The 12,230-nt window shown below is 39.0% G+C and overlaps 1 protein-coding gene across 9 annotated transcripts in view; it reads left to right on the top strand.

The window, feature by feature from the left end:
* The window catches only part of WDFY4 (WDFY family member 4), a 133,850-nt gene that overhangs the window by 55,854 nt on the left and 65,766 nt on the right, over positions 1–12,230 (top strand). For all 9 annotated transcript variants that reach the window (XM_052677693.1, XM_052677694.1, XM_052677696.1 and 6 more), the window contains exons 28-40: positions 1,556–1,647; positions 2,609–2,708; positions 3,431–3,636; positions 4,250–4,419; positions 4,925–5,050; positions 5,748–5,909; positions 6,072–6,269; positions 7,481–7,598; positions 8,053–8,210; positions 8,634–8,872; positions 10,060–10,169; positions 11,012–11,203; positions 11,611–11,750. In XM_052677693.1, coding sequence (XP_052533653.1) covers positions 1,556–1,647; positions 2,609–2,708; positions 3,431–3,636; positions 4,250–4,419; positions 4,925–5,050; positions 5,748–5,909; positions 6,072–6,269; positions 7,481–7,598; positions 8,053–8,210; positions 8,634–8,872; positions 10,060–10,169; positions 11,012–11,203; positions 11,611–11,750 — 2,011 coding nt within the window. The remainder of the gene's footprint in view (positions 1–1,555; positions 1,648–2,608; positions 2,709–3,430; positions 3,637–4,249; positions 4,420–4,924; positions 5,051–5,747; positions 5,910–6,071; positions 6,270–7,480; positions 7,599–8,052; positions 8,211–8,633; positions 8,873–10,059; positions 10,170–11,011; positions 11,204–11,610; positions 11,751–12,230) is intronic.

Raw genomic sequence — 12,230 nt, 5'->3', positions numbered from 1 at the left:
GTTGGAGAGAAATCTGATAGAACTTCTCTAAGCTCACCTTTGGTAGGAGCCCCAAATCTCTGGCAACTCTAAAGTCCCCACTGATTAATGACTCTTATGCCTTCAAAACAGTGTTCCTTAAGCTTATGTTTATGTAACTCACAGGCTGGGTGATGGCCCTTAAAATAAAGGCATAAATAGTCCCACTGATACGGCTGGGACTATGTAATGTCTGTACTTAATATTTGGTCTCACTAAAGCCAGCCCCTGAAGTATTGCAACCCCTTTAGTACTGGAACATGGCCTCACTTACCTATGTACTCAATCATATTGGCTTGACTTGTATCCCAGCAACTGTACTTTTTGTACTTTTGAATTTCTGTCAGCTAAACATGTAATTGTCAGGAATTCATGAAATGAAGTGTTTCAATGCTTGTTTGCTTTCCATAGAATGCAGTGTCCTATTTATGTTCCCACTTAACACAAAGCAAATGCACTGCACAGAAGACAGCTGTTTTAAAGCTCTGTCTTTGACCAAGTACATTGTAGAGGCAGTTGCTGAAATTTGTGGTCTCTGCAGTCAGCTGTTAGCTCTACTGACAGATAAAAGTATCTCAAGTAACTACTGTGGAGTAAGCTAACATGAACTTGCTGCTAGCCCCAATTTTTTTATTGGTGAAATTGTCTGATGTGTGTTCCTACCTTGGGCTGTATGAGTTGGCCTGTGTTCTGTGGCTTTTTTTTTTCCACAGATGTATGAGTAATGGATTTGTTACATCACATTTGTATTATGCTAAGGAGTGAGCATGAAACTTTTAAAATCTCATAAATAGTTATTTTGTATGGTAATTGCATTGGTTGTCAGGCCGATTGGTGCTGCATAAGTGGATAAAAACAGTCACCATCCCTTAACCTGCCTGAGAATAGAGACTATAGCAGGCTCTCTGCAGCACTAAAAGGTGCTGAGGTTTCTATTGCTCCCGGATTTTATGCACAGCTGTTGGACCATTCCTGCAGAACAAATGATATTCTATCCTTCAAGGAACACCTTAAACATGGGCTGGAGGTTATGCACCTACACAAATTGTGTATGTTGCATCTATCTGCATAACCAGTTAATGGGTTAAGGCAAACTACTGATGAAAAGAAGTTGCCAGTTTTCCTTCCTGAGTAGCTGCTGAGGCTTCTCTACTTTCTTCTTTACAATTGGAAACTAAATGCTAGTGACAGTGATATCCAAGTATCCCAAGTTCAGAGTCTGTCCCTGTCTCCAGCTTTATGTAAGCAGAGTGCTTAACCTAGTATTGCCATAGTTAAAGGCCTTTAAAATTAGGAGATAAAACCACATGCACAGTAGAAATAGACATTATTTACATTAGACAAATATCTTTTTTACTTCCTAGGTTATAAAGTTTTACCTTCCTATTTCAAGCTTGTTTCTGCAGCTGTTAGAATTTCTAGCAGTCATCATTAACATTCATTGTTAATGAACATTAGGGTATATATGTTATCTCAAGTTAATTAGACAAATCCTTTTATTCTGCTGACCAAAACTGCTGCCTTCTTTCTCTGGAAGGATTGGTTTGTTCCTTGTTTACACTTTGAAGCCCTCTTCTGTGGATGAAAATCAGCTATGCCTGGACAGTACAGCTGAGATGCCCAGTGAAGGTGAGGAACTACCTTTGGTGCATATGTTCTCATAGATGGCTGACATCCCCTCTTTCCTACAGCATGATGAACTCTAAATGTAACGTAATGCTGCTGCCGCCAGTGACAGGAAGAGATGCAACTCAGACGACTGGCTGGCAAGGGATAGGCTATGCTCATGTGACATAGAAGTGTGGGGAAGAGTTGCATTGTTACAAAGTCCCAGTGTGAAGAATAATGGAGTGTTAGTCACAATATTCATGTGGGAAGACCCGGTCTTTAGCAGGATCCTCCTCTCTGCTAAGCCACCAATATTTTAACTGTGTTGTCCAGACCTTACACATAATGTTGGATTTCACAGATGCACACTGAAATGAAGGCCCATTACATTGAAATTGCTTCCAACGTACTGGATGGAATAAAATTTCATTTGACAACCTGGATTTTCTATGAATGACTTGCTACACTTATAGCAGATAATTGTACGGACCTCTGCACCTATTAAGTATTTCCATTCATTTAAGTCTCCTACGTGTGGAGGAGCTTCCAAACAACTGACTCTCCTTGCCTGTGATCTCTGTTTAGATGATACGGGTTATTGCATCCCTAAACAATATGAGGCAGACACCAATAACTGTAGTTTATACCTATGGAATAGATATCACAGCTAGCAAATGCTTCCTATTCACTTTTTCCTCTCTAGTTAACTTGAGATTGCTTCCTATGGATCATTATTCAACATGTAGTTCAGATGAGTTTTAAGAAGCTCTAAAGACAGAACTTTTACAATGTAAGCAGTAGTCATTTCTAATTTTTGTAGAAAGTCTTATATGTAAAATCTGATAGTGGCATCTTTTTACTTTGTAAGAACCGTTGGAAGTACTTCCATTGGGATAATGTAACGCAAACAAAGTTGTTCATCAAAGCAATGGAACGTGTGTTTAGTTTCTTCATTAGTCTTAATACTTTCTGATATTTATAGCCTTAAGCCAAACATCTGGAAAGACAATCTGGCTTCGAAACCAGTTACTGAAGATGCTGTTAGATGTAATTTGCTCAGCCAAAATTCATCTGTCCTCTGAGTAAGTAGAAAATTTGGGAGGTAAAAATGATTCCTCTAGACTTCCTCTTTTTTGATATTTGATCATGACAAAACACAATGTTATTTGTGTGTTAGAAAAAGGATAAGATCAGAGTAGATTCATAATTGTTTTGGCAATAATTTATCTGGGTTCACAGTCATCTCCATTAAAGAAAAAAAGCAACAAAGCTTCAAGTTTTCTGAAAAAGATCTCGAAGGAATGAAGAGTTTGCTGTTTCTTCATGACAAGAGTTGGAAAAATCTCAACTGTCTGAGAAGCGAATGTGGAATTAAAATCCCTTATCAGTCATAAACATGCCGTTATAGTTGTACCTTGAATAAGCAAAAGGAGGATTGCTGGATGCTGTAACTGTGCATTTCCATTTGTTAACTTACATTGGACTTCAGAATTTAAACTGGAATTTTGAATTTCCTAGGTTGAAAGACCTAGTTGGTGATGTAGTTTATATCAGTTATTGATTCTCAGAGGGAACATAATGCTAATAAGCTTTTTGTAAAAAGATGTTGAATTTAGCGAGAATGAAATGGCTTGAACTGCAAATGTCTTTACATCTTCATCAGTCTGTGCTGAAGCAAAAATTTAATCAGAATTTTTCCAGAAAAACTTGGGTGTCAAAATTACTCAGAGGTGATTTTAAAAGAGAGGAAACTTCTATTTACCCTATCTCTTTCCATGTATTTCCATTTCTCTGTTTATTCTAGGGCACAAGAGGAGGCTTTTTTAACTTTAGGGCCAGACTGGTTTCTGCTGTTCACGCAGAGCTACCTGCACTCTAGCACAGTTGTGCTAGGAATCAAGCTACTGCTGTACTTTTTACACAATCGTTTGCTGCTGAACAAGTTCAAGGAAGGGATAGTGGCTGGCCGTTGGCTGGAAAACAGCACTGCTGGATTGAATATTCTAATGGGTACGTGTGTGTTGGTTTAATGCTCCTGAAACAATCCCTTGATCAAATTCAGTAGCAGAATTCTCTTTAATCTGGTTAGACCAAGAACTGGTGTTACTTTTCAGAGTGGGCTTATCCTAGTACCTCAGCTGTTCTGGGGTGAAAAGTGGAAGGAAGCTGCTTGGTTGCACTGGAGTTGTTGGCTTTTCTGATGAGAGTTTGCAGACATGAATTTTTTCATGTTTAAAATCAAGTTACATCACAAGCCTGTGAAGAATTCAAATGTCAGCTTGTGTGCTGAATCTCATCTTCCTTTAAGTTTTTTTCAGCTTTCTTTTTTCTAAGTATTTTTTTTCAGCTTCTTCCCAGCTTGGCAATAGATCTGTGGTTAGGCAAGAATAAAGAGAAAAGAGGAAAAATTCAGGAACAGTCTCCTGTAACAAAAGTGGCAGTGGGAAAAATTGTTACCTTTTAGTCTTAAGTAGTTTTGTGAACTTCTAATGTTGAGATCTAGCAGAGTTACGAGTGGCCTAGGGCACATACAAAGGAGGATAAAGTTGAGTCAGTAATCTTATTTCTAATATGGCATTCATTTGTAGACACTTTCTCAGAATGTTTTCCTTTTCCTTTAAAGATAATTTAAAAACTCATCCTCTGGTACCTAACAGTGGCTCCATCTTGATTTTTGGGTTTTCTGTGTTGCAAAAATGTCTGACTGATCATGTCCACATCCCTGAGATCTACTTGCTGGTGGCAGGGCTCTTTCTTGCAACTCCATACAGTGAGCCACCTGAAGCAGCCAAGGTAAGAAAGAAGTAGTGGACAAGCATGAAGATGCTGTAACTTTACCACTTTGACATTCTATGGCCTTTTGTATGGCAGGATTTACAAGAAAGCTACCATACTTAGTTTTTGTGATTGTTAAAATCAATCATTCACACTTTAAGAATGAAGTAAGTTAAGTTTGATTTCAGGAAATGTGTTCAGAGCAGATTTCTTCAAGTCTTTTAATACCTAATGCACATTAGAAGGCAATTCAGATTAGTTTTCGTATCTGTTCCTATGTTGTCAGGACTCATTAAAATCTCAAAGTTAGTGGATTTCGGTACTTCTTCCTGGTGTCCTGAGAAGGCGTAAGGCTTTCCACCCCACAAATAATGCCAAAGATGTCTTTCAGAAGGGGGCAATACATTAGGGTTAGATGTGAAGATTTGAATTGAGGTTTTGTAATTTTTTTTCTTTGAGCAGGTGGTGTTCTTGATGTGTCATAAATCTGATCCCTTCTTAAAAATATGTCTTCCTGATGTAGGGGGATCTTGACTCTATGTTGCAGTGGATCTTGCAGCAGCATGATACAGAGAATGTCCTCAAAAATGGGTTGTGTGCAGAGGCAGCTGCTTTACTGCTAGAAATGGTTAGAGCCATTGTGGACAAGGTAAGGCTTTTGTAGCAAGGTGTATATAAATCAATGAATATTAAAATGTTATAATTACAAAGTAAACAAGAGTTTGGCAAAGGAGATAATGATAACAAAGAGAGAATAGATAGAAAGCTTACCCCTATCCTGGGCTCACTTACAAAACTCTAGCAGAGCAGATTTCCAGAAGAGATCCTTCCCCACTGGTAGCCAGCTCTTAAATAGGTCTAGAATTGCCTTCGCCTGTGCTCCTCTGGCTGACTCATTGGTCACCTCAGGTGATCAATCAGAGGTTCAGGCCGTGACTCAGCAGTTCCCATATACAAGGAAAAGTGGAAGTTGAATAGCATAACAAATTATGTGAGTGTTAGAGGTTCGTAGCAGTACTGAGCCTAACTGTGAGCTTCAAAATGGGCTTCAAAATGTTTGCACGTTTGATGCGGTAAGCTTATGTTTAAGAATTCTGAACATAGGGATTAGGGTTTTACTCCCAGCATCACCCATTTTGCTCATTCTTTATGATAAGAAAGGTTACATATCTTGATTGGGTAAATCTTCAGCCTGCAAGCTGGGAGTTAGGTATTTGTGCCTTTTCTGGCTTCCCTGTGGTGGTGGTGGTGCTTGCTTACCAGCTTAGGAATACCTGTAAAGGAGCAAAGATAAGCTTTATCTGAGTATGGAATGCTGCCTTGACCAGATGGGTGTTTGTGTTCAGCCCATTGCAGGTGCAGAAGTCTCCTGGGAGATTGTCTATCCGGGGAATGTTATACAATTTCTGTGCTTGATCTATCACAGTTATACTCAGGACCCAGTGTGGCACTGTCCTGACTTCTTGAAAACTTTGGCTGTAGTTGCCTTCCATTCTGGAACACCCAAGGTATGTGAATGCGAGGCAGCACAAATCCTTCAGAAATGTGTTGCTGATTTAAAAAAACAAAAAAAAAAAAACAAAAAAACAAAAAACAAAAAAAAAAAAACAAAAAAACAAAAAAAAGAAGGTTAAATTAAAATCCCTTTCTTGTTCATCCATGTTTTACAGGGAGGTTCTGAAGGTCTTTTGACTCCTGATGGTCCAGCAATTGCTGAAGGGAAGGGCTGTACTGATTCTTCTTCTCTCCCATGCCTCCCACATCCTGCCAAGAAACAAGTGTGGGATTTCATGCACATCCTCCTGATGGACAGTCTTCTCAACATCCCAGCAAGCAAACAAGGACATCCACTTGAGCTGCTTCTTGAGGTTTCTTTTGTAGTCCTCAGTCCTTTTTGCTGCTCTGCTTTGCAATAGGGGTGGAAGGACAGAAGGCAGTTAACGTGCTAGTGGCCTAGTGAAGGGCTAAGAGTGACGAAGAGATGTGTTCAGTGAGCAATGTCAGCAGCCCGGAACAAGGCTGGATCACAGCTCTTAGCATGCATAACTTTCTGGCAGATCTGGACAACATACTTAATGGAATTCTAACCTTATCTGCAAGGAAGAGACTTCTTTTCTACCTACTCTGCATTCATGTCAACTAAGAGAATGCTACCTTTAGACAACAGCAAATGCATTTTTCAGGAAAAACCTAACATTAAAGTAAGGCATGGAAAATTTTCCTTTTCCTTAGTAATGCCTATGTATCATTAGAATTACCCCTTGAATTCTGAGAACAAAAGATTTTACATGAAGCATTACTGTATACTGTTCTTTTTTTTCCCCAATTTCTTTTCAGTACCCAAATAACCCCAAATCATCTCTTAAAATAGATGAATAAAAACAATCAACAATTAACTGTAACAATTGAACCTTGGTTATGAATTCCAATCACTCAGAGCACTGGAAAGATTAAATCAGCAAATTGTCAATAGTCCAGATTCACTGAGGACAAGATTTCTTGGGAACCACCTGTGAGCCTCCATTCTACCCTTGTGCAAAACTTCACTTGTGCTCAGTATGCAGAAGGGCATTGTGCTGGCTCTCTGTTAGAGGGTAGACCTATGTAAGATGTTTTGTTCTGACAGATAGGGTATGAGGGTCTGCTGCTACATTTGTTAACTGTCCAGGCATGTACTTTTCACAGGCTTTCTATGAGAACTATTGTTTTGCCTTTGTTTGCCAGTTCTCCGTGAATATGATGACAAAGATAACTTGTCACCTTGCATCAGTTTTTCATATGCCCTCAGCAAGGATTAAAGCATGGAAATGAAATAGAGTTATTGTTCTTTCTGTTTGTTTTTTTTTTTTTCTCCTTTCTAAAGCAGTGCCTAGGGTGTTAAGGGAGATATTTGACAATGTAAGCTATCTCAGGTTATGCTGCTTCACTAGGAATCTCTTCTCATTACTGTGAGCACAACTTTTACCAAACAAGATCTACTGAAATTAAAGGCCTTTGAATAAAGGCTAGAAATTAATTTCAGAGTTTAACTTTCTAGGTGTTTTTCTGCTGTAGTAATGTGTACATGGTGACTATACAGGCTTCTCCAGAGGATGCCACCAGTGAGCAGAAGAAACATTTTCAGACAAAAGTCTTGCTTTCTGCTATGGATATCTTCAATGCCGTCAGCCAAGATGAAGGGAAAACAAGACCAAGAGGTGAGTGGTGAGACACAGATCATTAGTTAGCTGACATTTGTTGTTTAGCTGTAACTATTAGGCAGACTTGGAAACAATATGTAGGACTCTATTCAACAATCTGGTCTGTGTGTTTAATTCTGCCACAGACCAGATTGCATAAATTACTGTAGTTTTGTAACATGTAAACTTAGGATATTCCCTGCCTGCTTCTGGAAACAGCCCTTATTAACTTTGTTGCTGCTGTACTTGCTGAGTCATTGGTGGGACCTTCATGACAGCATTTTAGTGAGATTAATTCTGTCCCTCCAGTCTAATTAACTTGTTTCTGCTAGACATAGAGTTTTCTTAGACATGTCCCACCTCTGAGTAATAGACATCAATTCGTTAAGACTCAGCTCTGATAGTCTCAGATCTCACTTATTTTACATCCCAGTATGTTTTTGGGATGATCACCCTCTTGTATCCTCTCCAGGGAATAGTGATCTTCATAGCTCTTCAGAATCAACTGCATCTGTATCCATGATGAACGTTACTTATTTTGCTCAGAAGCTGATTGAGAAAATGAACAGCAAAATGTTTGCCGCAGACTCCAAGCAAATCCTGCTCTTCATTGCCAAGCAGATTACAAGGGTGAGTCACATGTAAGACTTATTCAAACCATTGTCAACATTTTCTGTTTCACAGCATGGTGGTGATGCCACAATTCTCAAGAAAATGGCTGTAATCTGCTTATTGTTGTTATTCCTGTTTTCTCGCATTAGCTCATTGTGGCTGTGAATGACAACCAGAGCTAGACTGTTAGCTCTTCTGCCTGTGCCACTGTCTGTTGCCTACGCATGTATTATTGAATGAGAAAAAATTACTCTTCCGCAATTCAAAAGACTTTCACATAACTACTGAAAGAGTGAGTTTTTACCTAACCAATGGTCTGGGGGAATATTCCTGAAATAACTTTACAACAACTAAAAGAAGTGGAAAGGAATGGATCCTTGGTGATGGGAGTTCTTTGAACAAGCCAAGTACACTACTGTTTTCTTTTTTTTATTTTCACAGGTCTTAGAAGCCCCTGTTTCTCAAAAGGATGTTTACCTCAGTACCGTGTACAGCTGCTTAAACAGAGCCATCCTCTACTGCCTGTCCAGGCCACAACAGTCACTTCCAGAACAGTTTAATGTCCTGAATGCTCTCAGTGTTCTGCAGGAGCAGTGGGACATTATTTTTGCAACTTACAACTCAAGTAATAATTTCGTTATCTGCCTAATGCACTGCCTTTGCCAACTGAATTCTGGCAGGTACAAATGTTTGTCTCAGTATGTCTACTTAACTCTGTGCTATCATGTATAGCAGTGGGTACAGAAAGGGGCATCTTGCAGTGGTGCCTGCTTTCAGTTGAAATAATACTATGTTTTATATAATACTTGCTTATATAATTAAATAATAATAAATAAATAAATAAAATAATACTTGCTAATAATTAATACTACAGTATTATATACTATAATACAGTATGTTACAAGTGCCTTCAGTAGGTCAGAACAAAGATCTAGGTGGCCCTGACTCCTACACTGTCTAATTCTGGCCCTTAGAGAAGAATGAGAACAGGGCAAATGCTAGGGGATGCTTTCATGCTTGATTCTTTCAATCTCTAGTCTTCTCAGTTCATGAACTTCCTGACCATTTGGGGTCTCTCAAGCTGCTTTAGATTTTGTGACGGTCCATTTTACTTGCATGGATTTTAAGAAGAGCCGTGATCTTTTATTCTCCAGCTATTGATAGCATTTCTGGATCCATGTATGAGTTGTAACAAACTTCATAAAGCCACCAGACATTTACTTTGAGTACTACTGTTTATCTGAAATTCCTGGTGTTCTTTACCTATTCTCTGACAGTCCACACCCTAACAAGTATAATTTTTTTTGGCCAGGATGTTCTTAACTGTAATAATACGTGATACAAGTACCATGGTGCTAAAGTACGTGGCTTTTGTAAACTGAATAAGTAAGCGGATCAGCTCTAAGATATAGCAACACAGTGTTTACTGCATAATGGGAGATAACTCCAGCGAGGAAATTAAGAGCAAAGAGGTTGCATACAAGGTGCTCAGGAGATGCAGAAGAGGTAGATGGTGGAGGTGGATTGGGCTACCTCAGAACAGTCCTGTGCTTTGGCTTATTGAGGTAAATGGTAGCTACACCATGGATTACAGGGATAAGACTGCATATGTAGAACATAGTGATCCATAGGATCTTAATGAGTGCTCCATAACTTGAAAAGACAGATTGGCTGTCATTTAGTTTCTGTTTCCAGTAAATTCTGCAGTGTCATCTGATTGGTTGTTGTAAGCAATTGAACCTGGGAATATTGACCTGCTACATGAATCAGATAGGAGAGGATGAGAGGAAATATCTCTAGCTTTTTTCACTGTTCTTGGTTTTCTACATCTCCTTTCCTCACATGCTCTCCTTTTCTTTTGCCATAGCTATCCAGAAGGTTTTGGGGTGGATGCAAAACCAAAACTGGCTTCATATCACCAAATTTTCCTTGCACCCAGTGAAGAAGAGGTGGGCAGCCTGCCTACTCCAGATGATGGTAATTCATTGCACACACTGACGTCAGCTTACAGAGTAGAGAAGTGCCTGGCCCAGACGGCTATCCATACAGCTTGTGCACACGCTGCTGAATTCTCTCTTTAGAGTTTATAGGAGCTGCAAATCACGTAGTAGAAAAGGATTTTTTTATGCAATATATTTTAATTCCAAATTCATATTCCATGTCCTTGGGAATAATAGATATGTTTAGCAATCTCTTCATCAGATCATTACCACTATCAGTGCACTGCTACTTGCTATTTATAGTTCTGATTCTTTTTTTCAGGATGCATATAGATTATCTCTTATACATAGGAAGAAGCATGTGGCTCTTTAGAGAAAAAAGTGAAAATATATGGGCACGATTCATTGAGGAGTCTGTCAATTGAACCTTACTGCAGAGGCATACTCCAAGTTGGTCTGACTTGCAAGGAAAGACAGCAGAACAGCTCAGCACTTCCTTGTACAGCTCCTGCTGCTATATCAGATTGTTTTATGACTTGGCATGTTTGGATTGTTTCCTTCCACCATTGCTGATTCTTGAGGAATCACATTTAGGTGCTTTAGAACTCCATGTGATAAGATCATCAAACTTCTGATGAGATGTTTTTTGAGAGAGGAACAGAAAGAATCATTTGTAGCTCCTACTCATTTCACTCAGGCAGCTGAAATGTGTTTTTGTGCATTAGACTAAATAGTCTGGCTTTGAATGTGTGGAGGCAGTGAGTAGAATGAACAACTTTACAGACTCCAGCAGTGTTTTTCCAAATTAGATGTTTTTACTTTATCTGCTGCTTGACATGCTACTGATAAATTGATTCTTCATTCATTTTGTTGTCTTAGTTCATCAGGAGATTCTGAGAACAATAGAAATCATCTGGAAGCAGCTCATCTCACAGAGGCGGCAGGCACTGGAGGACATTTACAACATGGATCTCTCTGTAAAAGGAAGTGACAGAGAAAGGGATATAAAGATAACTGAGATCACTCCTTTATGGGAAGAAATGATGGCAAAGGCTTGGCAAAATTTTCTAGGTCTCTACTTTTTTACATAATATTCACTTTAGCAAGCAAAGGCATTGCAGTAAATACAGCACATAATGTAAAACTGCGGATTCCTTGGCTGTACTCATCTCATTTTTAGTAATTTACTACTGTGACTGTTTTCTGCATTGACCTGCAAGAAAGACATTCTTTGACAATTGTATCCCATATAATGTAACAGTTTAATGGGGGGGAAGGGGAGGGAGGAGGAGGTATTTGGGTAAAGGTCATCCCAATGACAATTTTCTATGGTAAACCTCAGTAAGACTTTCAAATACAGGCTTTCAATGTTCTTGTAAGTACAAGGTGTTCGATGTTCGCTAGATAAGATAATACATTATACATGACCTTCCCAAAAGCTCAACTTCAAGATCTTTTTTTTCTTTTTGGGCTGACAGCATCTGAAAAGAGAGTTCTTCAGAATAAATCAGTACTAGGCCTGTCTCAAAGCAAGCATAATTCCTGGAGTGAAAGCCTTTCTTCAGCTATGAGATTGATGCCTAGCCGAAATACAAAGGAAATAACATGCAAATCTGAGGTAACATCTGCTTTTTGTCTTTTTTTGTCTCTCCTTTTCCTCTGGCATGGTTCTGGAGAATTTGTCTGGATTTGGAAGGCTTCTGGGTATCTCTGAAATGTTCCTTTTGGAAATTAGACACCCATTGCTACTAAAGTTGCTTTCCTAGCATTCAAGACTAAGAAAAGACGAGTAATTTTTTCTGATTTCCTGGATAGCAATTGCCAGGAAGCTTTACTTTGAGTTTGCCTTTCAGTGAATGAGGTGGGAGATGATCTAGAGCTTAAGTTAATAAGCAGTGTTGGAACTCTCTGAGGGCAGTGCAAGTGTTTTTGCAGTAGTGTTGGTGCACTCATGCAGACTGGACAGAGGTATCTACATGACCATAATCAGTCATCTAGAGTTTATTAGATCAGTATTGGAGCAGCACTGACACTGTGAAATAGCTTTAGACTAACAGATCATCTGCCCATGTATGGAATGATTATGTAGCTCACATGG

The sequence above is a fragment of the Tympanuchus pallidicinctus genome, unplaced genomic scaffold (assembly GCF_026119805.1).
Source record: "Tympanuchus pallidicinctus isolate F22 unplaced genomic scaffold, pur_lepc_1.0 scaffold16, whole genome shotgun sequence".
Taxonomy (NCBI): domain Eukaryota; kingdom Metazoa; phylum Chordata; class Aves; order Galliformes; family Phasianidae; genus Tympanuchus; species Tympanuchus pallidicinctus.
This window is presented reverse-complemented; position numbering and strand designations above follow the sequence as displayed.